This window comes from Diadema setosum, chromosome 21, assembly GCF_964275005.1.
Source record: "Diadema setosum chromosome 21, eeDiaSeto1, whole genome shotgun sequence".
Classification (NCBI taxonomy): Eukaryota; Metazoa; Echinodermata; class Echinoidea; order Diadematoida; family Diadematidae; genus Diadema; species Diadema setosum.
The window spans coordinates 24,028,212-24,050,135 of NC_092705.1; the positions used below are offsets into that span (position 1 = coordinate 24,028,212).

At 39.1% G+C, this 21,924-nt stretch overlaps 2 protein-coding genes across 2 annotated transcripts in view; one reads left to right on the forward strand and one right to left on the reverse strand.

The window, feature by feature from the left end:
- The window catches only part of LOC140244421 (sodium- and chloride-dependent betaine transporter-like), a 49,150-nt gene extending 40,313 nt beyond the window's left edge, over positions 1-8,837 (forward strand). Inside the window, exons 11-13 of the mRNA XM_072324059.1 lie at positions 3,934-4,037; positions 5,871-6,044; positions 8,730-8,837. Coding sequence (XP_072180160.1) covers positions 3,934-4,037; positions 5,871-6,044; positions 8,730-8,837 — 386 coding nt within the window. The remainder of the gene's footprint in view (positions 1-3,933; positions 4,038-5,870; positions 6,045-8,729) is intronic.
- Positions 8,838-19,615: 10,778 nt separating this feature from the next.
- LOC140244422 (histamine H2 receptor-like) lies at positions 19,616-20,815 on the reverse strand. The gene has a single exon (XM_072324060.1). The coding sequence runs from the start codon at positions 20,813-20,815 to the stop codon at positions 19,616-19,618; it is 1,200 nt and encodes a 399-aa protein (XP_072180161.1).
- Positions 20,816-21,924: the final 1,109 nt, after the last annotated feature.

Sequence of the window (21,924 nt, forward strand, 5' to 3'; positions counted from 1 at the left end):
ATTTCATACAATGCTTTCAGCAGAAGATCAAGGTCGTTTCCAACGTCTCGCGAGTCTCCCTGTGCCAACAGCCAATTGTTATGGGCCTCTCCTAATGTAAAAGTCACATGAATATGATTTTCCATGCTCATTATTCATCGGTACAGACCGAGAATACATGTGGATATTGCCGCCATGTAAACCGAATGACTCTCATATTGATGTATTTTCAAGACACATGCAGACACGAACAAACTGCAGAAATTTTGTCATTTCATATAAGGAAATGCAACCTCCCCCCCCCCCCCAAAAAAAAAAAAAAAAAAAAAAAGATTGTAACACAACCCAGATGTTTGGTCCTGATGAAATGTTTCTGTGTGTAACTGTTTGAACATTTTAAAGCAAAGTAGATATCCAGGCAACTTTGGCAGAAATTGATTAGGGCTCACTGTCACGAAAGTAGCTAAAATAGTAAACAAACACATACCACATACTTACGCGAGCATGTGTTTCATTCTATATCTTGTTGAAAAATGAATAGGGCCTCCATCTATGGCATAATGTACTGATGCTATGTACTATAATGATAATAGTCCATTTTGATTATAAGAATGATACGTTGTATATACATTACTACACAAGTAGGTAATATTCATGTGTAATATTGATGTGTGTGTATCAACGGCGTAAATCCGTACTGAGGAGTGGGGGGGATGGTCACCATCACCACGATTACAAGCCCATAACCGGACCGGCGCAGCCTTGGGGGGGGGGGGGGGGGGGGAAGGGAAGCTTGGTGAACCCCCCCCCCCCTCCCACACACACACACACACTTTACAGGGATCGGATGTCCCACTCTTTTGCATGGAATAAGTTATAGTGGGAGGAAAGTGGCAGCAAAAATATGAAGACGTTTTGTTCTTGTTGCTTTTTTTTTTTTTTTTTTTGCTTGTCAGATGACTTTCGGCGGAAAATGAGACCTTAAAAGTATGAAAACATTTTTCTTTTTGCTTTTGAAATATCTGTGAGAGGGAGCGGAACGACCGAACGGAGGGAGGGTGTGTATCCCTCTCCCACACGAGGAAGATTTTGCATTTTCAGACCTGAAATTCAGCGATCTGGTGCACACTTTTGGTGAATTTTTTTTTCTTTAAAAAACAATAAGAAAATGAAATATTCACAATATATTATTGAATGACTAAATCGTGGTATTTCAGCTCTTGCTCCGCCTGTGCGACATCACTGTGAAGGCCTACTAAATAATGGGGCCTATCACCGGCGTAGACAGGATTTGATCTTAGGAGGAGCGGTTATGTGCCACGGAGGGAGCGAAGCAAGCGAGGGGGGGGGGGATATGGTAGGGAGGTTTCCCCCTCCCACGATGAAATCTTTTTGCATTAATAATTTAGACATTTTACAGTCCCAAAACTGCCGTTTGTAGCTATATTTTTCGCTTTGGAAACTAAGGAGGGCCGCACCGGGCGCAACTGCTGTCAATCACTGGCAGCAACATCAGGAGAATGGCATAGCAATTAAATGCGAGCGAGCGGAGCGAGCGAGCTTGAAATTTTTGACATTTTACAGTCTAAAAACTGCCGTTTGTAGCTATATTTTTCGCTTTGGAAATTAAGGGGGAACGCACCGGGCGCAACTGCTGTCAATCACTGGCAGCAACATCAGGAGAATGACATAGTGGTTAAAGGCGAGCGAGCGGAGCGAGCGAGCTTGAAAATTTTTGACATTTTACAGTCCAAAGACTGCCGTTTGTGGCTGTATTTTTTCGCTTTGGAAATTAAGAGGGGGGGGGGGCACACCGGGCGCAACTCCTGGCAATTACTGGCAGCAACATCAGGAAAATGGCATAACGATTAAATGCGAGCGAGCGAAGCGAGTGAGCTTGAAAATTTTGATATTTTACAGTCTAAAAAACTGTCCTTTGTGGCTGTATTTTTTGCTTTGGAAATTAAGGAGGGCGCACCGGGCGTAAACTGCTGGCAATTACTGGCAGCAACATCATGAGAATGGCATAATGATTAAATGCGAGGGAGCGAAGCGAGTATATAAGCTTGAAAATTTTGACATTTTACAGTCTAAAAAACTGTCGTTTGTGGCTGTATTTTTTCGCTTTGGAAATTAAGGGGGCGCACCGGGCGAAAACTACTGGCAGCAGCATCAGAAGGATGGCATAATGGTTAAATGCGAGCGAGCGAAGCGATCGAGCTTCAAAATTTTGACATTTTGCAGTCCCAAAACAGCCGCTTGTAGTTATATTTTTCGCTTTGGAAATTAAGGGGGCGCACCGGGCGAAAACTGCTGGCAATTACTGGCAGCAACACAAGGAGAATGGAACAATGATCAGTAATGCGAGCGAGCGAAGCGAGAGAGCTTCAAAATTTTGACATTTTACAGTCCCCAAACTGCCGTTTGTAGCTATATTTTTCGCTTTGGAAATTAAGGGGGAGCGCACCGGGCGCAACTGCTGTCGGTCACTGGCAACAACATCAGGAGAATGGCATAGCGGTTAAATGCGAGCGAGCTTTAAAATTTTGACATTTTACACTCCAAAAACTGCCATTTGTAGCTATATTTTTCGCTTTTGTTTGTCCCACTTTTATGGGGGAACCACCCCCCCCCCCATCGACGCCTCTTCATAATAATGAGGGTGATCTGCTCCACACTATTTGATAAATTAGGGAAATATACGTCAATATCAAAAGTGTACAAAGTTTATCGAAAGGGATCCTGTATAGCAGAGCATTTGCATGTTTATGATTGCAATACAACGATCTGGTGCATAATTCTGGCGATATTTGGACAATATTTTCCATTAAGAAAGTTCGAGATTTGTCCTCATCTCGGGAATTGCTTGATTTGTCTGCCTAAACACATCCGTATAGGGGCGGGGCAAATGCCCCATTGCCCCCCCCCCCCCCCCCCATATATTCGACGCCCCTGATCTTCCCTGGGCATGCCCATAGATGTATCCTGACTGAGTCATCAGTAACTGTCGTTTCTCAATAATGATTCAGGAAATGGAAGGGGTTCAATTATGGCGATATATTTTTTGTTATTGTTTGATTGTTTGTTTGTTTGTTTGTTTTCGTACATATTTTGCAGATGGTCCCCAGTTACTCGCGTCATAGGATGTTTACATGTAGGCCTATACTATTTGACGTTGTCAACGTCTGAGCCATACCTCGCAGTGTATGTCGATGTTACTTTCTTCGCGAGCGAGCGAAGCGAGCGAGCGCCTGAGAAAATTGTGTATACATTTTCCTACAAGATAGCATATAATTGTTCAGCTCTGTTACCTGTCTGAAGGCCGGCGTACAAACGTCATGCAATATGCCAAAATTGATACATATCACATTTCTGCTTCCTCCAATTTTTTCCTAAAAATTCAGGGGGGGATGATTGTACAGGCCATCCCCCCCTCCTCCATTTCAGGGGGGGATATATCCCCCCCATCCCCCCCGGGATTTACGCCCATGGTGTGTATGAATGATGCAAAGAAGCATCGTTCTAATGGGTGTGTGTGTTTTGCGAGCTCATTTTTCTTTTCCTAAATGAAAAAGAGATATCATCTTTACCTCTCATTTACTAAGATGAGCTCGTTAAAATGACAGAAGAACAAAAATTGTGCTTTCCATCAGCAGGTAATTCACAGCAGAGATGAGTCTGTAATGTAAGACACATACACACACAAACAAACAAATTATATCTTCGTATGATATATATAATTATATAATATATAATTATATATACTTATATATAATTATATCTTTGTATGATATGACAAGTACTCAGTAAACGTTTCTAAATTTTGTATTACAAATGATTAATATAACAAGTGAAGTGGAATGAAAACAATGTCATTATCAGTCTCTTGGATGGGTTACTGGGTGAGATAGAAACAATCACATGGATTTTGCTTTACTTTATCTTTCCTCCCAGGGGCAAAGAATTTTGTACATGACGTCGTGAAAATGTCTGGTATGAAGTGGATGTCGCCGTACCTCATAGCTAATTGGCTCTTTGTCACACCGGCATTCACTGGGGTAAGTTTGATTTGTATTTCTGTTTTTCTGTTGTCAGTCATAAACACAAAATTCATGATAATCACTGCATACACCGAGGAAGTTTATATTCACAACACGTACACTGTATAGATCTGAAATCTCTTAATAAAATTGACCAGCCCCAGTCCAATCACTTCTTAAAAGGATAGTATAGTACTGGTTGAGGTGAGGATTCAACTTTTTTTTTTTGCGAGACATCTAGAAACCACACTATGACATGTTAATGAGCATACTAGTGCATTTTTAAGAGTAATTAAAAGTTTATTTACTGAAAGTTTTGAAATGGCTGAGATATCCAAAAACAAAGTAAAAGAAAGCGATCCTGATAAACGATGGGACCACCTTTTATAAGGTTCGCTTTGTTTTGGATATATCAGCCATTTCAAGAACGAATTCTCATAAAATCAACTCTGAAATCCTCTTACAATGTATGCTCTTTCATATATCATAAGAGGGTTCTCGTTTATCTAAAAATTATCATTTAAAAAAAAAATTGAAACCTTAAACCCCATCTCAACCGAAACCATACCAGCCCTTTAAGACGATCATTTTGGAAAATGTTCATGAAAAATCAGTGACAGCAGCTTGATAAAAACTAATTGGCTGTAGTTGATGAGATTATACTTTTCTACAAAACGCAATTCAGCTGACGACTCAGCTTACATTGAGTGATAAAACCGTGGTCTTCCTTTAAGGATCTCTGAGAGGAATTTTAGATCAATTCAGTGCAATTCACTTGAATTCAATTCATCTTTTCCCATCAACCAAAAAAAAAAAGTAATACTTGATCAAAAATTTGAACAGACAGACTAAAGAACTCCGCGCCCATGGCATATTTCAGGATTGTGAAGTAAACAAGTTGGTTTATTTGGGTATTCCATAACTGTTTACTTTAGGTGCGACTCATTTTTATAAATTTTGCCATTCTGTTCTTCTGACTCTGCTCAGTGTATTCATATTTAATATATGTATGTATATATATATATATATATATATATATATATGATAAAGGGAGGAGAAATCGGTGCGTAGCTTTGACATCGTTATTCCTCTTACTGTTCCTCCTTTTTGGAAAAGCGCAAGAGTTGAAAAATTGGTCTCCGTCGGGAATCGAACCCGGGTCTTTGGCATGGAACGCCAACGCCTTAACCGCTCGGCCACGGAGACGTCATAGCGATTCAGGCAGACCCAAGCTCGAATATATATATATATATATATATATATATATATATATATATATATATATATATATATATATATATATATATATATATATATATTATATATATATATATATATATATATATATATATATATATATATATATATATATATATATATATATATATATATATATATATATATATATATATATATATATATATATATATATATATATATATATATATATATATATATATATATATATTAAGCATGGTGTTGAATTCCACGTCAACTGGCGCACTGTAATCTTAATTCATTTAAATTGCTTTGATAGTCGTCATTGACACAGATTCAAACGTTCATCAAAAGCTTGCCTGTGCTGGCCCCAAAAATTACTACTATTACTTTTTCAAATGTTCCCTTTGCCAAGTAGGCCTACATGTAGGCCTACCTATTTGCCACACAAAAGTAAAGGGATACTTCCGGTGTAAAACATAATATGTCGAGGGACATAAGACCTGGATGCCACCCAGGAACACCTGTTTCAGTAACGGCTTCACTCTCAATTAACGATTAGACCACAGTGACAGTCACTCCTAATGAACTTAACCACATGTCATCACTAACGCTTTCATGGTTTTCTTACAGGCCATCTTCATTTACAGCTTGGTGCAATACACCCCTCTGAAGTACGAAGGGGACTACGTGTACCCCGATTGGGGGTACGTGCTGGGGTGGACTCTTGCCCTCATGCCGATGATTAACATCCCTCTTTTCTTCGTCTACACCCTCATCTTCAGCGGAGAGGGCTCACTGAAGCAGGTGCGTTTAAAACTTGTTTGTTTGCTTGTTTCATTTCCATCTGAGAAGAATGCTGGCTATCCCATATTCAGCTGCAATAGCTGGTCTTCCATAGGGTCCAGTTGCATGTTCGAGGCGGGACCACTTCACAGGGTTAAACACCCTGCTCTTCACTGCTCTTTGCGATGAATGAACAACGTGGGATTTTTTATACGTGCATGGGTTGTGACTCTCTCACACACGGGACCTCCGTTTTATGTCCTACAGAGTGTTTTACCTCTTCTGCACTAAAGGGGACGGTATTAGTGCACACAGCATAGCTCAGTGTAGTCTAGCTTCTGGACTCTTTTTGAAACTCGTAGCGGTGATTCAGTGTAGGCGACAAGTCGTATGAGGGCGTGACACCCGAGGATTGCGATACGCCGAGAACTGCGGACGGAGCCCAGACTAAGCTCAGTGGGACTCGGGAATCGAACCCGGGTCCTGTGGTCCTTTGGATCGTGAGGCAGACGCGCCTTACTACACCGACTGAGCTAAAACTCATAGACGTGGATATCATTACGCTGAGCGCTGTTTTGATACACAAAATACACGTCATTCTTCCAAATCGATGAAGATAGTAATTACCAAATGAAAACATGATGTTTTTGGTTTTTCAGACAAAAATACTTGAAAAGGTACACTCCTCATCACCAGTGGCGAGCAATTCAATTTTTCTTTGTCTCGTTTTTGTATGTGGGAGTTCTATAGGGGCGGTTACTCCTTATGCCTCCCACGTTTCACACACATTGTTGGCTTTTATAGAACCCTGATGTATCAGTCTATTAATTTCATTATCAACGTGAGCTATAAAACCTGGGGCAAATAAAGTTGAGATCACTTGTCGCATTCAGGATGGACTGACCAACCATATAGAATCTCTGCAATGTGCTGGTCGAGTGTCATGCATTGATTTTTACTGATCCACACAGAGCCATGCGTCCGCTGTAAAATCCGAACGCATGGCTCAAGTCTTGTATATATAGTGTAGTAGGTGTACCGGATGCATGATGGGGAAAATAATTGTACTTCATGAATTTACGGACCCATTTTATAACAAAAATGATGCACAGGCATATTTCGTGGATCAGTTAGAATTGGATGCTCTCGTTTAACTTTGGAACAGTCTAAAACCCACTCGCTTAAACAGTAACGTTCCAAAGTTAAACTCGCGCATCCAATTCTCACCGATCCACTCTGTCCATGGCATCATTATTGTATAGATATGCAAACAATATCGAATATAACAGTAAACTGGTCAATTGGATTGAATGATGGTCTCCCATATCTGTGCTCATAACTCTCGTCAATATTCTAATCATTTCAACGAGAAAGCTTGGTTATCGGTTTTTGAATTATATGGTCTCTGCTTTCAGATATGCTTTAAGGTCATTTGAGAAATTTGTGATTCCTTCACCGTATAAAATGCCTTGCTTTTCAGCTTTTTGAGAGTCTCTTTTCAAAGCCTGTCTCAGGCTGAGCAAATTCGCATGCCTTAGATAGTGCTATGTAGGACAAGGACAAGCTCTCTGCTCCTGGATATTTTTTGTGTCTCAGATTATGAATAGAGAACAAGGATTTTTTTTCCTGCCACAATTAGAAAATCTTGTGACACATACTGTATGCAATGATATCATTTAGACATGTCGGAGCCTATAAATTCGAACTTGATACATCTAGGCATTTCATCATTATGACATTTCCTGATACGTACCATTATTATACAAAGAACGAGGCACAGGACAGAGTGGATCGGTGAGAATTGGATGCGCGAGTTTAAATTTGGAAGCGTTTAGACCCACGAGCGCAGCGAGTGGGTTTTAGAGTGTTCCAAAGTTAAACGAGAGCATCAAATTCTCATTGATCCATGAAATAGGCCTGTGCATCATTTGTGTTATAAAATGGGCCCGTAAATTCACGAAATACAACCATTTTCTCTATCATGCGTCCGTTACACCATGGCTTGAGCCATGCGTTTCGATTTCACCGGACGCATGGCTCAGTGTGAATCAGTAAAAATCAATGCATGACAATTGACCAATCTGGTTGCAGAGATTCTAAGCCCGTTGTTATACTATTGTGATAATTTCTTATGAGTAAGTTGTTGTGATATTTCATTATTTCATAATTCGGTCCAGACTCAGCGTTGCGTATGTTGATAAAACTATGCTTTCCTGAACTATAAAACAATATTTGAAGTAAACGACACTACTACCAGGCTATCCCTGGTTTCTGGAAGTGGCACAATGAACTTGGAACAAATACCCAAGCTCCAAAATTCCGACATTGTTATGTTAAGTAGTCCAAGGCGGACAAGGCATTACTGAAAGCAAGATAATATTAAGCAGAGGGGTAAAGGTTGTGGTGTTTATTTTCTTCAATTTTTTTCCCTATGTACGAATGAAATTTGTAAGATCGCAAATGCTGATTTGCATTTTAACAAATATGTCGGAAAAGGGGGAACCACGGGATTCGAACCTGTCATCTATACTGCTTTCCAGGCAGCGACACTACCACTAGGCTATCCCTGGTCGCCGGAAGCGGCACAATGAACTTGGAATAAATACCCAAGCTCCGAAATTCTGACATTGTGTCCAAGGCGAACAAGGCATGTGATAGATATATTATAAGGGCTTTTCTTTTTCTCATTCATTTCTCCCTCTATAGCGTTGGGTGGCGCTCACCACTTCAAATATCCCTGAATTCTACTTCGATGACGAGGAAGGCGACATGGAAAAGAAGAACATCGGGTACACCGCGGTAGAGATGCGGTAACTTAGCGGTTACCGAAATCAAGTCTTGCTCGAATCGCATTCTAAACTACAAATAGAATCTTTCCCAGTAGCCTGATCTTCCCACATTTTTCAGTATTGCAGCGAAATTGAGACTGATTTTCATAGTGTAGCGTTTTTGGTGAATTGGTTTGTATAGTGCGTCATATGTTTGTTTGTTTGTTTGTTTATTTTCCATCTGAGAAGATGGCTGGATAAAACTCAGTGGGTGCGTTTAATAATACTTGAGTTTACTGATTTTTTTTTTCAAGGAAACTTTGATGTTATTGTTTCATTCAAGAAGTTTGTAACAACTAGTCTTATGTAGTAAAATTTTGATTCTACGAAATGTAAAGTGTGCAAAGTCTTCGAGCATGTCGAGGAATTCGTGTTTTTACCGCCATATTTCCTGGAAATTATCTGGCACACTGAGGTTTAATGCATGTTTCTAATCGGCGCTCTTTTCTGCATAGAAAACATACATATACTGCATATATATATATATATATATATATATATATATATATATACAGTTGAACCTCTCTTATCCGGCCTCCCTTTATCCGGATCTCTCTATTATACGGACGCAATCTCACCGTGATTTTTTTTTTTTAATACTAGTAATTACGGGAGGAAAGGTGGATTCCCAACTCCGTGAGAACTCCTACACAAACACACATGAATTAAGGTTGCAGTATACACATTACTACGTGTGGTACTACAATGGGCTACATCAGTACATGTGTATGTATATGTACATGTATAAAGCATTGAGTCTCCCGTATCCGGCCAAATCCCTTATCCGGATGAGCCCCGGTCCCGACTTGTCCGGATACGAGAGGTTCAACTGTATATATATATGTGCTGATACTTGTGTCTGTGGCATAACGCAATCTTTGTACCAGTCGGTATGGACTGGAAAGGTAGATGTATCTGATAGATACAAGCTAACTTCCTCGTATTTTTTATACATAAGCGATGCAAATGTGACCGGCAGTCTTTCAAGTTTAACTTTCAGCTGCAGTTTACGACGTCAGTCATTCGTTATTTCGTTTGACTTTAGATTTGCTTCGACTGATTGCTTTCTGTATTATCATTGTACATGTACACATTGCAGAAAGGTTAAAATAGAAACATCCGGCCCACACTTGAAAAAAAATTTCTTTTTAATCTGTCCGATAGCAAGTTTACATGCAGGGCTAATGAATACAGAGTAACGTAGGAGATCTATAAAACTCGTTAGACTATAATTCATAGTTAGGAAGATGTTAACTGTGGGCACCGAAATAGTGGTTATGTTAAAGGGTTACCTCTTCTGCGGACAAATCGAGGGGAATTGTCTTTGAAATTGACACTGTCGTTCTAACTATACACTGCGATAATGATTCACTTAGTTAATAGATGCAGCTTTCATTAATGAAAGCCATTTTCTCCCACCACGCTTCTTGATTGATGTCAATGAACCTTAACTTGCCTAATAAGTCTTGTTTCGCTTCCCCATTAACCTAAGACTACCTCACCAGGAATAATTTGAATATGTGTTCGTAGGGCAGGAATAATCCCATAATCAGTAGAGTGTCTTTGCTCAAGGCCATATCCATGTCCAACAAAAGCGTCGTCGTACGGTGAAAATTATGGTGACTTGCCGCAGGTCACCCATAGTTTCAGGACGAAAGGGCAGGCAAACTCGCTTCACCGGCGCGCCTTATTTAGGACGATATGGCAAAGAGATGACTTGCTTAAGATTCTCCTATGTACGTACCTAGTCATTAAAGAACGAGGAGGTAACGAGGGAAGAAGGCAGCTTTTGAAACTTCCGGGGCGGGAAGGCGTGAGGACGACATCTTAAATGAGACCTCTGGATGATTTTCAGATTGTCACATTTGAACAACGATAATCATAATGAGTACAGAGTTTCAGAATTTATAGTGACTGGGATGAGGAATAAGAGTGTTTTCAAAATTTATGACAAATTGCAATGACAAGGATGATAACATGGCAGCCTCACCACAAGAATGTATGAGTTTGGGATCAAGGAAACAGAACAAAAGAAGAAGGTATACATATATTATTCTACACAGGTGAACTTATCGATCAAGCGGTATTCACGGAATTACACTGCTACATTTTTGAAATACGTGAGGCTCCTATGTCGTCAAGACTGTTCAGTGTAATTTTATGATTTTTCAGAGTACTGGTTTCTCTGCTCAAAGACCACAATAAATTCCAGAAATCTATACATGGAGCTCTCGATTTATGTACTACACGATGTGAAATGATAAAAATCGTATGGAATGACCCTTTAAAATTGATACGGCTCGAAGCTTCCTTCTTTTCCTAAACAATGCGCCTTGATTACTATAAACCGAGTTGCCAATTCACGGCTTCTGTCTTCCATTTTTCTGTAGTCATCATAAATCAAGCATTCAGTCGGCTCAAAAGAAACAAAAAAAAAATGTTTGCACAGAGAAAATTCGCAAGAGCTATTCGCCTAAATCTGCATTATAATTATTACAGAAGTTATATCATCATCATCGTCATCAATTTTGTTATTATCATTATTGTTATTATTATTACTACTACTGTTATTATTACTGTTTGATTTGATTTGATTTGATTTGATTTGATTTGATTTGATTGGTTATCATTATCATTATTCATTGTTATCATTATTATCATTAGTATTTATAATTATAATAATGATTATTATTACCATTATTATTATTATTATTATTATTATTATTATTATTATTATTATTATTATTATTATTATTATTATAGTTATTTTTATTATCGTTATTACTTAGCCTCAAGTTCACATGTCAGGACAAACTTTGACGTGGTCAGAGTTCAGAGGAGACCAAAAGGATACTGTTAATTCTCATTATGTACTCCGTCACCACTGAATTTAAGCCTTCCAATCCACTAGAATGATAAATTGCAATGCAATGCTATATTGTACATTTCAGTACGCGCTCACAAAGTTTTGTGAAAATTCTGTTAACTATCATGTCAACGTGTAAGGATGGATATTACGGTGTATGATAGGCAATCTGTCAGATCATGGAGCTAGGTTGTAGCTCCATGGTCTGATAGAGGAAAAGTCAGTTATTCCGTATAAAAACAACGGCGGAAGGTAATCCCCATTTTGAATGTGTATACCATCTGCAATTTTCTTGATGTCCTGTAGATATTACTCAGTTTTGATATTTTTTTTTTAGCTCGAAGTTTTAGCGTGCGTCCGAGTGAGTAGCTCACAAAGGCCGAAAGACTTAAAAAAAAGAAAAAAATGCTGGGACACGTCACCAGTGTCTTGTTTCCCAGGGTATAGCGGCCAATGACCAACGTGAGCATTGGTGACTGCGTTGACACGCAATGAACTTCCATTCGAACCAAGACTGAAAGTCTTCCTTTAAAGGGACTGTAACTTCACATAGATTTGATTCACACAACACACACACACGCAATCACAATCACACACACACACACACACACACACACACACACACACACACACACACACAATCACACACACAAAAATCTGATTTTATTGTAGATATTCCTTAGTAGTAGGTTGTCTGAAACTGATAATTTCTGTGCAATGTCGTGAATGACTGTGTACGTATCACTACAGGAATGTCAATAAAGAGGTTCCTATACATGCGGATGATGGAAAAAAAAAAGTATTTCGTTTTTTGGGTGTACTTTGTTCTGTTTCTGACGTAAAGGTGGAGTAATACTTTTTTCCAGATAAAGAAACTTTAGCTATACGTTTCCATTTTATTATGTGCAAATGAAAATGGAAATATGTATAGGAATGTGCATGTATATATATATATATATATATATATATATATATATATATATATATATATATATATGTATATATGTGTCTGTGTGTGTGTGTGTGTGTGTGTGTGTGTGTGTCTAATGCAATAAGAGTGCATTGATGTTTATGTAAGTATTTAATAATGTAATTGATAATAGAATATATATCCCGGAATGATACTAATTGTGTAGAGAATACACATTCATAAATTTTAAACTAAAGTTTCAGGAACACCCAGACAGCCGTCTTTAGGCATGTACGCACACAGGCACACATAATCACATTTAAACATACATATTTATATTTAGTGTTTAATGTTTATATTGTGTGTGTATATATATATATATATATATATATATATATATATATATATATTTAAACAAAGGGAAAACTGACCAGAAACGAATGATAAATAGTGAATACTTCGAGAAAAAAAAATGGTTTCCATCGGGATTTAATTATGTTACGTAATGTGTGTGTGGTGCACACATATAAGCTTGTGACACTAAGCTTCTGACCACACGAGCATTAAGCATGTTGAGAATAAAGGGTTATGGGACAAACACTGTACTTGGGCTTTCTATAGCTCAGTCGGTAGAGCACCGGGCTAGCAATCTGGAGGTCTTGGGTTCGTATCCCAATGGAATCCCATTTTCTTTGCTCAAACTTTGCACTATATATACAACAATTTGTACAATATATATATATATATATATATATATATATATATATATATAATTTTTGAAGGGATGGTACAGTATTGGTGGATATAAGAATTGGGCTTTCAACTTTTTGCGAGATACCAAGAAAACACTTATGAAATAGTACAGAGCATACCATTTTAAGAGGAATTCAAAGTTTATTTGATAAAAATCGGGTTTGGAATGACTGAAACATCCAAAAACAAAGTAAAACCAAGCGATCGTAATAAAATGTGGGTCCCACACTTTCTCAGAATATCTCAGCCATATTAAAACCAATTTTCATCAAATAAACGTTGAATTCCTCATGAAAATACATGCTCTTTCATATTTCATAAGAGGTCTCTCATTATCTCACCAAACCTGAAATTAGGTCTCAACCAGAACTACTCTAGTATACCATCCCTTTAAACTACTGTTATATTAAAGAGAGAGATAGTACAGCTGAACTGCATGACGAAGAACCCTCTTCCACATACCATGGTTGGGAAATACAATATCTCACATAATGTAGGAGCTGTTAGATGAAAAGCGATACAATACATTGTACGTGTATAATGCAGACGATGAGTGCACGAGTATAGCAGCAGGCATGAAAAAATAAAACATTAAAAAAAGAAACAGAAATCGCCTTGCAGTCCTGTTTCCATCAGCATGAAATTTTTACCAGTAGGAGACATGTGTACCGTAGAAAGTCACAATTGCCAAGAAGAATAATTCATATCTAACTGGAGGAGTTTTTGATGACATCCTTTTTTTTTTTTTTTACGTGACGATCGAGTACATTAGCGGTTGGTGATGCGAGGATTGAGGCAACTTCAAATCATGAATAATTTCAGAAGAGGATAACGAAAGAACTGTGCGGATTTATACAATACCTCGCCTGTTTCACTTCCTTCCTCTTGCTCATTTACAATGTACACGCACATACATACACACACACGCACACTTTTTTGTTTTGTTTTATGATATTCTCTATTTGAGTTTCATTCAATATCAGGTCCATGTTGACAATGAAATTACTAAGAACAACAACAAAAAAGCAGCTGTATTCTTCTTTCTTGTGCTGCTAAATAATTTTTTTTTTCAACATAAGAGTACAATATATTTTGGGGTTGTTGTTTTTTTTTTCGTCAACACACACGCACACACACACACACACACACACACACACACACACAGGGGCGGATCCAGGGATTACGCAAAGGGGGCGCAAAGCAATTTGTATTTCTGGTGCCACTTCTGGGTTTTAATCAGGTGACAAGCAAAAAGCAAAATTTTCTCGTTTTCTAGTGCCACTTCCGGGTTTAATCAGCTGATAAGCAAAGAAATAAAAATAAAAATAAAAAAGGCTTAAGCGCAATTTTCTGGTGCCACTACAATTGTTTGTTTGTTTGTTCATTTTCCATCTGAGAAGATGGCTGGATAGCCAGTATTCAGATATTTGGCTGATTTGGCTGGTCATCGTGCGATTTCATGCATTTATTCAAAAATATATATATTCAAAAAAGTAAATTTAAGGGGCGCGTGCTTTATTTATACACTTTATTACGATCGCTTTGTTTTACATTGTTTTTGGATGTTTCAGTCATTCCAAAACCGATTTTCATCCAATAAACTTTGAATTCGTCTCAAAATGGTATGCTCTCAATATCATAAGTGTTTTCTTGGCATCTCGCAAAAAGTTAAAAGTACAATTCTCATTTCCACCAATACTGTACCATCCCTTTAACATTCCGCTTTGCAAATCCACAATGAAGATAAATCAAACTGGCCTGAAGTTATGCTAATCTACCAAATATTACGACAATTGTGAAGCCACAGATAAAAAAGGAAAGAAATATTTATAAAATGTAAATATCGGGAATTGATATAACCAACAGCCTCAATTACAGCAATGAATGTTAGATTTCTACATGGAAAAATCGAGGGGATTTATTTCGTAGATTTCTAGGCTTACAACATAAAAATCAGTCAATTGAAATACTAATGAGGGTCTGTACAAATTTATTCAAACATATCCCAATCCTCGGCTTACTTTACTGTTTGAAATAAAAATCTTTTCCAAGCCAATCTCATGTCAGAAACTTGCGTGACTTTGTGTGAAGTAGCCAGAAATTCAGTCAATAAAGTTTTAGGGAACTTTTCTGAAAATCGGCTACTCTGAATTTGTCTGCACATCTTATATCGTAATACGAAACTGGTTAAAAGTAGTTAAATCTGCTCGAATCATATTATGAAGAAAAAATACAAATATCGTCAATTTGAGAGAAACAGAAGCTTTCATCTTATAAAAAAAGATACAAAGTTAAGAATTGGTCGTAAATCTAACCAAAAAAAAAAAAGAAGAAGAATATTTCATAAAGTTCTGCAACCGAAACAAGCAATCAACATCATAGACCATTTTCTCTTCCTCATGAAATTAAAAAAAAAATGAATAATAAAAGATATAATTAACAGATTAAGCACCGAAATGAAAGAAATGTATAATCGTATATTTGATGGGGTGAAACCACTATACCATATGCATGGAGCAGCATACAACATAAATGCTACAGCGGCTTTAAATGCTATATTCATCAGAATATTTAAATCTGTTCTTCCTTCTGTTCTCCCTTCTGTTGACCTGATCTCAAATCAATCTCTTCGTGTTTGCGAGATCCTTGAAAACACACCAACTAGATTACTATCATATACATAAATCAAACAGCAATTCAAACGTAAAAACGGTGAATGACACTCCCAGAACATCCCATTATCAGCTGATTACATATTTTCGTCGCCGTGCAGTCGACGGAGGGATTTCAATCCTACACCACGTCACATACACTCCTGATATTCTCTTCATTGTTCAATCTACTCCTCCCTAGGGCCCCGTTCACATTATTCAATAAGGATTGCCATTACCCACTTTCACACCTTTTCCAATAGCATCTATTGAGTTAGAGGACCTATGCAGAGCAAGTACATGTTGCTTGTGTTGATTCATGATACCTTCAACATCACTTATATTGTAAAACGAATAATTATCTTAATATTATGTGCCGTAAATTTTCATCAGATTACTTGGGTGTACTACCACCACCACCACCACAACAACAACAACAACAACAAAAGTCCAAGCCAAGATTCTGCAACACAAGTCAACATACATTTGCATTACATAGTTCCTTGGAAGGGATTGTGTAGTTTTAGTTGAGATGGGGGATTCAGAAAAAAGAAACCTCATCAAATACCAAAGAGCACGCAGTTCTAGGAGGAATTCAAAGTTTATTTGATGAAAATCGGTTTTGAAATGAAAATAATATTTTAGAAAAACAAAATAAAACAAAGTGGTCCTGACCAAAAGTGGGTTCCACCTTTTATCATGACATCATTGCTTCTGAATATCTCAGCCATTTCACAGCCAATTTTCATAACACACACTTTTAATCCGTTGAATTCTTCTAACAAGAGATTTTTCTTTGTCTCACAAAAAGTTGGAAATCCGAAGCCCCATCTAAACCAAAACTATATCATCCCTTTAAATCACGTCATTCAAGAACGTTCTCACCAGTCAGGACTCAGGAATCTAACATCTACTCATAAGGTATCTTGCTTGATATTGAGAGTACTCTCCACTGTACAAAACTCGATGTTCTCTTACCGCCGTTCTATATTTACATTAAGCTCAAGCTGTAAGGTATCTTCCTGACAAATGAGCAAAATAGGCTAGCCATCTGTAGGATTTACAATATAATGTGAATATTCAAGAAAAGGCAAAATACACGTCGACGATATCGCTACATCACAGTATCCATCTGTATAGTGCACTCCCGCTATAACCAAGTACTCGGGACTGGCTGTTATTTTGTGTGTTTGTTTGTTTGTTTGTTATTCGTTACATCGAAATTTCGTTGAAGCCAAATTTTATGGTGTATAATGATATAGATGATGATTTTGGGATCTGAATTTCGATGTCGTTGTACAGAAAACTTCATTTTAACCATGTTCGTTTACAAGGAGTGCACTGTACGATACAGGCATGTATAATTTATGATATAAAGGCACAATAAATACAAATGTAACATTCTCCAATTCATTTAAGGAACGTACAAAGAAAGAAATGAAAACAAAGTAAATGAAAAATGTCAAAATAGTGTGCTTTCTCTAACTACAATGTACGTGTGACACCAGTTAGAAAATGATTTGATTAAATCTCCCACAATTCAAGCAGGTGATTTGCTAATCGTAATACATTATGACCCACGCGTGACATTTACAAAGCATTCGACATCGCCATAAACCACTTGATATCTATTTAGGACACCGGATGAAGGTATGGACAATGAAGCATTCATCTGAATAAATCTAACTTTCTTGTGCCTCGCTTTATCTACGCTATCTAGCTCTTTCTTTCTATTTTTTTTTTCATCTGTTTCCTTTTTATCTCGCTGTAAATCTCTCACACCATGAACACTAAAAGGATCTTTGCTCACATTCAATATTCACACGTACCGTCTCACATCCTGTCTCTTTATTCATCCGTCACCATCTTCATTCTAGAAGACTTGCACGTGTTCATTAAATCGAGCGCTGATTATCATCTCTCGTTTGAATGGGGCACTTTGACTCTTTCCACGCGTTTGACAACCTAACGAATTTGTATGGGTCCACTTAAAGGCACTGCGAATCGGGACAAGGCAATGTAATAATCCTTCATCGTTCTCGCTTACCAAACTCGAGTCAATCTTCTCTTCAGCATGATTACATGCGATACAAAAGTGTGCCATATATACAAAAAGAGGTTGAAAGGTGTACAAGCACTTCATAACACCTCCCCTTCGTCAAACGTAAATACAGGTTTTAGCATGGTGACATCCAGATCTCCGAGAGCACCTTTTGCTTGATATCATAATAAGTAAACCGAAGAATGCATGCCATTCGTTTGGTTTTTCTTTTTTCAGGCACGGTGTATAATTTACTTGACATAATTATTATACAACACACCGCTTTATTCTTCAATCAAAGACCAGAAGGTGGTATATCAAGGCATGTATTGATAACTCCCTAGGCCTACAGTAAAACCGATTTTCGGTTGTAACTTGATCAACTTCAGGCGAGATCTACTGGAGATTGTGAAGACTTGCGACAGGGTCCTTTACAGTTTTCATGTATTAGGATTAGGAAAATGACCAAGGCCAATTTAGAACATATATATATATATATATATATGTATATATATATATATATATATATATATATATATATATATATATATATATATATATATGTATATAAAACATATATATATACAGGTATCTTGTCTGAGGAGCATCAGTTTCTCTCACTGAAGGCCCAGTAGCGTGGGGATTCATTGGCAAACCACGAATAGCACCAGTCGGCGAATGTGTGCATCAAATCGTAGGCCGAAGCTCATCGGTAACCATCGACTCCTGTCGAGATTCTTCGGCTGTGTGTGTAGGCCTACTTTAATACACAGAGATCAGTGATAAAACTGTACACACTTCGTTCCGAGAATTCTCGAATACATCCGAGCCGAGCCATGCCTTCCCACACCATGGTATCCCCACCCTAAATCGGGTTCTTATAAGTCTTCGCTTGTTTATCCGACGTGACATCATTAATTATTCTGATTATCGCCTGGTGATGTTGACAGATGGACGGCATGTTCCATTGCGATACAATGTAATGCAAATACCATACCCAAATCCTAAAAGCACTTGTAACCATATTCTTATCAATTATTCCCTTCTGTAATGCACTTATATCGTTTACAGTGAGGCACGTTCGCGACCATGGCTTACTTCCTCTCTTTGTCATTGGGTTGGTCAAATTGATAAGTTGTGCATGCCGTGACATCATCGCATCTTTAAAGACCAAGAGAGCTGCACGTGTCGCACAAGGGAAGAAAACAAAATATCCCGGCAACCATGATTATGATACAAACACTAAGCATCATAAAAACATTACTGAGTACAACTGGGTGCAAAAGTAGTAATGTGAGTGCCTCCTAAAGCATTCTATTCATTTTTACAATACACAAGAGAAAAATTCAGAACAATCGACGTAAGAAATCGTTTTTGCCACAAAACGTTACTTAAGAAAATGTGTAATAATTAGAAAATGTGACTTTAGAAAATTTGATCTTGGTATATAGGAAAGACAAGAAAGAGCATACACTGCAAGGCAATGAGAGAATATTGTTCTAGATTCTACATAGAATTCACAAGTGGTATTACATTCAACCCGTCAGCTTCTGTCGGATCCAGATATGGTATGTACCGATCTCTGTGGCAACCGTTCGTGGGTATTGCTCCCTACGACGCCCCGTCGACAGCACGGGGAAGATCGGTTGCAGAACAGACGACGGCAGCCCTCCTTGAATATCTTGTACTTGAGGGCATAGATGAAAGGGTTGATGCTCATGTTGAGGTAGGAGAGGATGAGGGTAAAGTAGTACCAGCCACCAGTTAGGTCCAGCGGTCCTCCGAGTCCAAATTGGAGGAACGTGACATGGTTGGGCATCCAGCAGATGCCGTACATGATGAACACTGCCAGGAGCGTAATGGTGACGTTGCGTCGCACTGTCTCACTGGGCGCGCGCGGTCGCCGCTGAGCTACGTTTCCTCGGGGATTCCCCTGACCACACCCCGCTGTGGGCCTGCTGGTAGAAAGGACATCATTCATGACGCTGGTGCTCGCTGCATCCTCCGTCTGCTCGAAGTGGATGCGAGACGGTGCGCTCGGATGCACTGCGGCGTCCGTGCCTGCATTCACGTGCGCAACTCGGACACGTCTCTGCTGTAGCCTTAGCAGATATACGATCCTGGTGTAGAGGACGGCCATGATGGTAAAAGGGATAAAGAACTCCCAGATGAAGAGCATGACCCCTACAGCGGCAACTACTACCGTTTTACCATGATTGGCGCACGTGCCCGCGTTGTTATAATCGAAGCCGATTGGATAATAGTAATGGAGGAGCGGCGCTACGATCCAGCTGAAGAGAATCATCACCATAGCCATGCGCTTGTTGAACCTGGTAGAATATAGCACGGGGTAGGCCACCGCGCAGTACCGCTCAAGGGACATAGTACAAAGGTTAAAGGTCGACACCACGAAGAGCATCCAGAGGAGGGTTTTAGGAACCCACATTCGGCAGATGAACTCGGCCCAGCTGCCACTGGCGGGCACATCCGGGTAAGGCAGGGTGTAGGTGAGAATGAGGATGAGCGAGGTGAGGGTGTCAACAGCGGCCTGGTTCAGGATGAGCAGATTGGTGGTGCCGCCTTTTGACCAGGCCAGCGTACTTGCGATGACCACGCACACCAGCGCATTCCCCACAGTACCGACCACTCCGATCACGAGGAAGATGACCGTCACGACGACAGGCTGCTCGTCGAAGTTCTGTCCTTCCACAAGTGCCCCGGACACATTCTCTGTAGTGGTCATTATTACCGACCTCTCACATTTGACACACAAAACAGTTGCTTACTCTTCCCTTGCCAACGTAGCCATTTTGTACCGTAATGTACACAAATCCCACAGAGTAGCAATTCGTCTGACATGTAAAGAGTTTATGTACGAAGTATCAAAATGTGACGACCCAGTTGAGCGTTGATGTGAGAATCAATGTCAGCTCACCGACCATCAGTCATATTTTGTAGGTAGGATGCTCCAGATCACCGATCGGAAAGCGCACACATCATTCTCGGTTTTGACGATGCCGTGGAGTACTTCGGTCAATTGGCGCTATCAGATAAAGGAGATAGCGATCAATAAGTAAATGGTACCAAGATTGTCATCTGAGCCTATTCAGGAAACTGGTGGCAACTTGACTCTCGACTGTAATTGCGAGCGTCCAATGAATGAGAAATGACTGGCGCTTCCTCATAATGGTCGTAAAGATGAGTGGGAAAAAAAGATAGGGAGAACACGGTCGAAGCGAGCTCAGAAACTCAGCGGCCAGTAATATTTACAGCGTCGTGTGCCAACCTCCCGCAGACTTCCAGTGCGGTGTACGCTTGTTTGAACAATACTATCTCGACAGAATTCCCGAACAAGCTTCCAAGAAGACTCACTTTTGATGCTATTAGGGATGGAATGACTGACTGACTGAAAATCGATGTGAAGTCACCGAGTCTGAATCTCAATAAGCCGATAGCTGAGATTCTTTCCTTACATAAGACTCTGAAGTTCTTACAATGCCTGAGAAGGCTTTTGTAATTTGTGCTTGCTTGAGTGTCATTCATTGCTTTTTCGTTGCAGTCTCGTAATTTGAAATTGTGCGCGTTTGAGGTATCGATCATAATTCCAGTGACGTTGACGGCCGCGGGCGGTGAAATAAAACAACATTTTCGGTACAGTCATGTCGAGAATCAAGAATCGATATAGCTAATCAGACGAGAAAACACACACACACACACACAGAAATAGCGCCGTTATTGTTCCGTCAATCACGTGACACGTGCTGTAGTGAGCGAGAGGGGGGTGGGGGGAGGGAGGGAGAAATGGAGGTAGAGTGAGGGAAGGATAGATGTGAGAGATGATTTAATCTTCTT

What these genes read in the sequence shown, in the direction of transcription:
- LOC140244422 (XM_072324060.1), bottom strand. Translation starts at nt 20,815, where the DNA reads ATGACCACTACAGAGAATGTGTCCGGGGCACTTGTGGAAGGACAGAAC.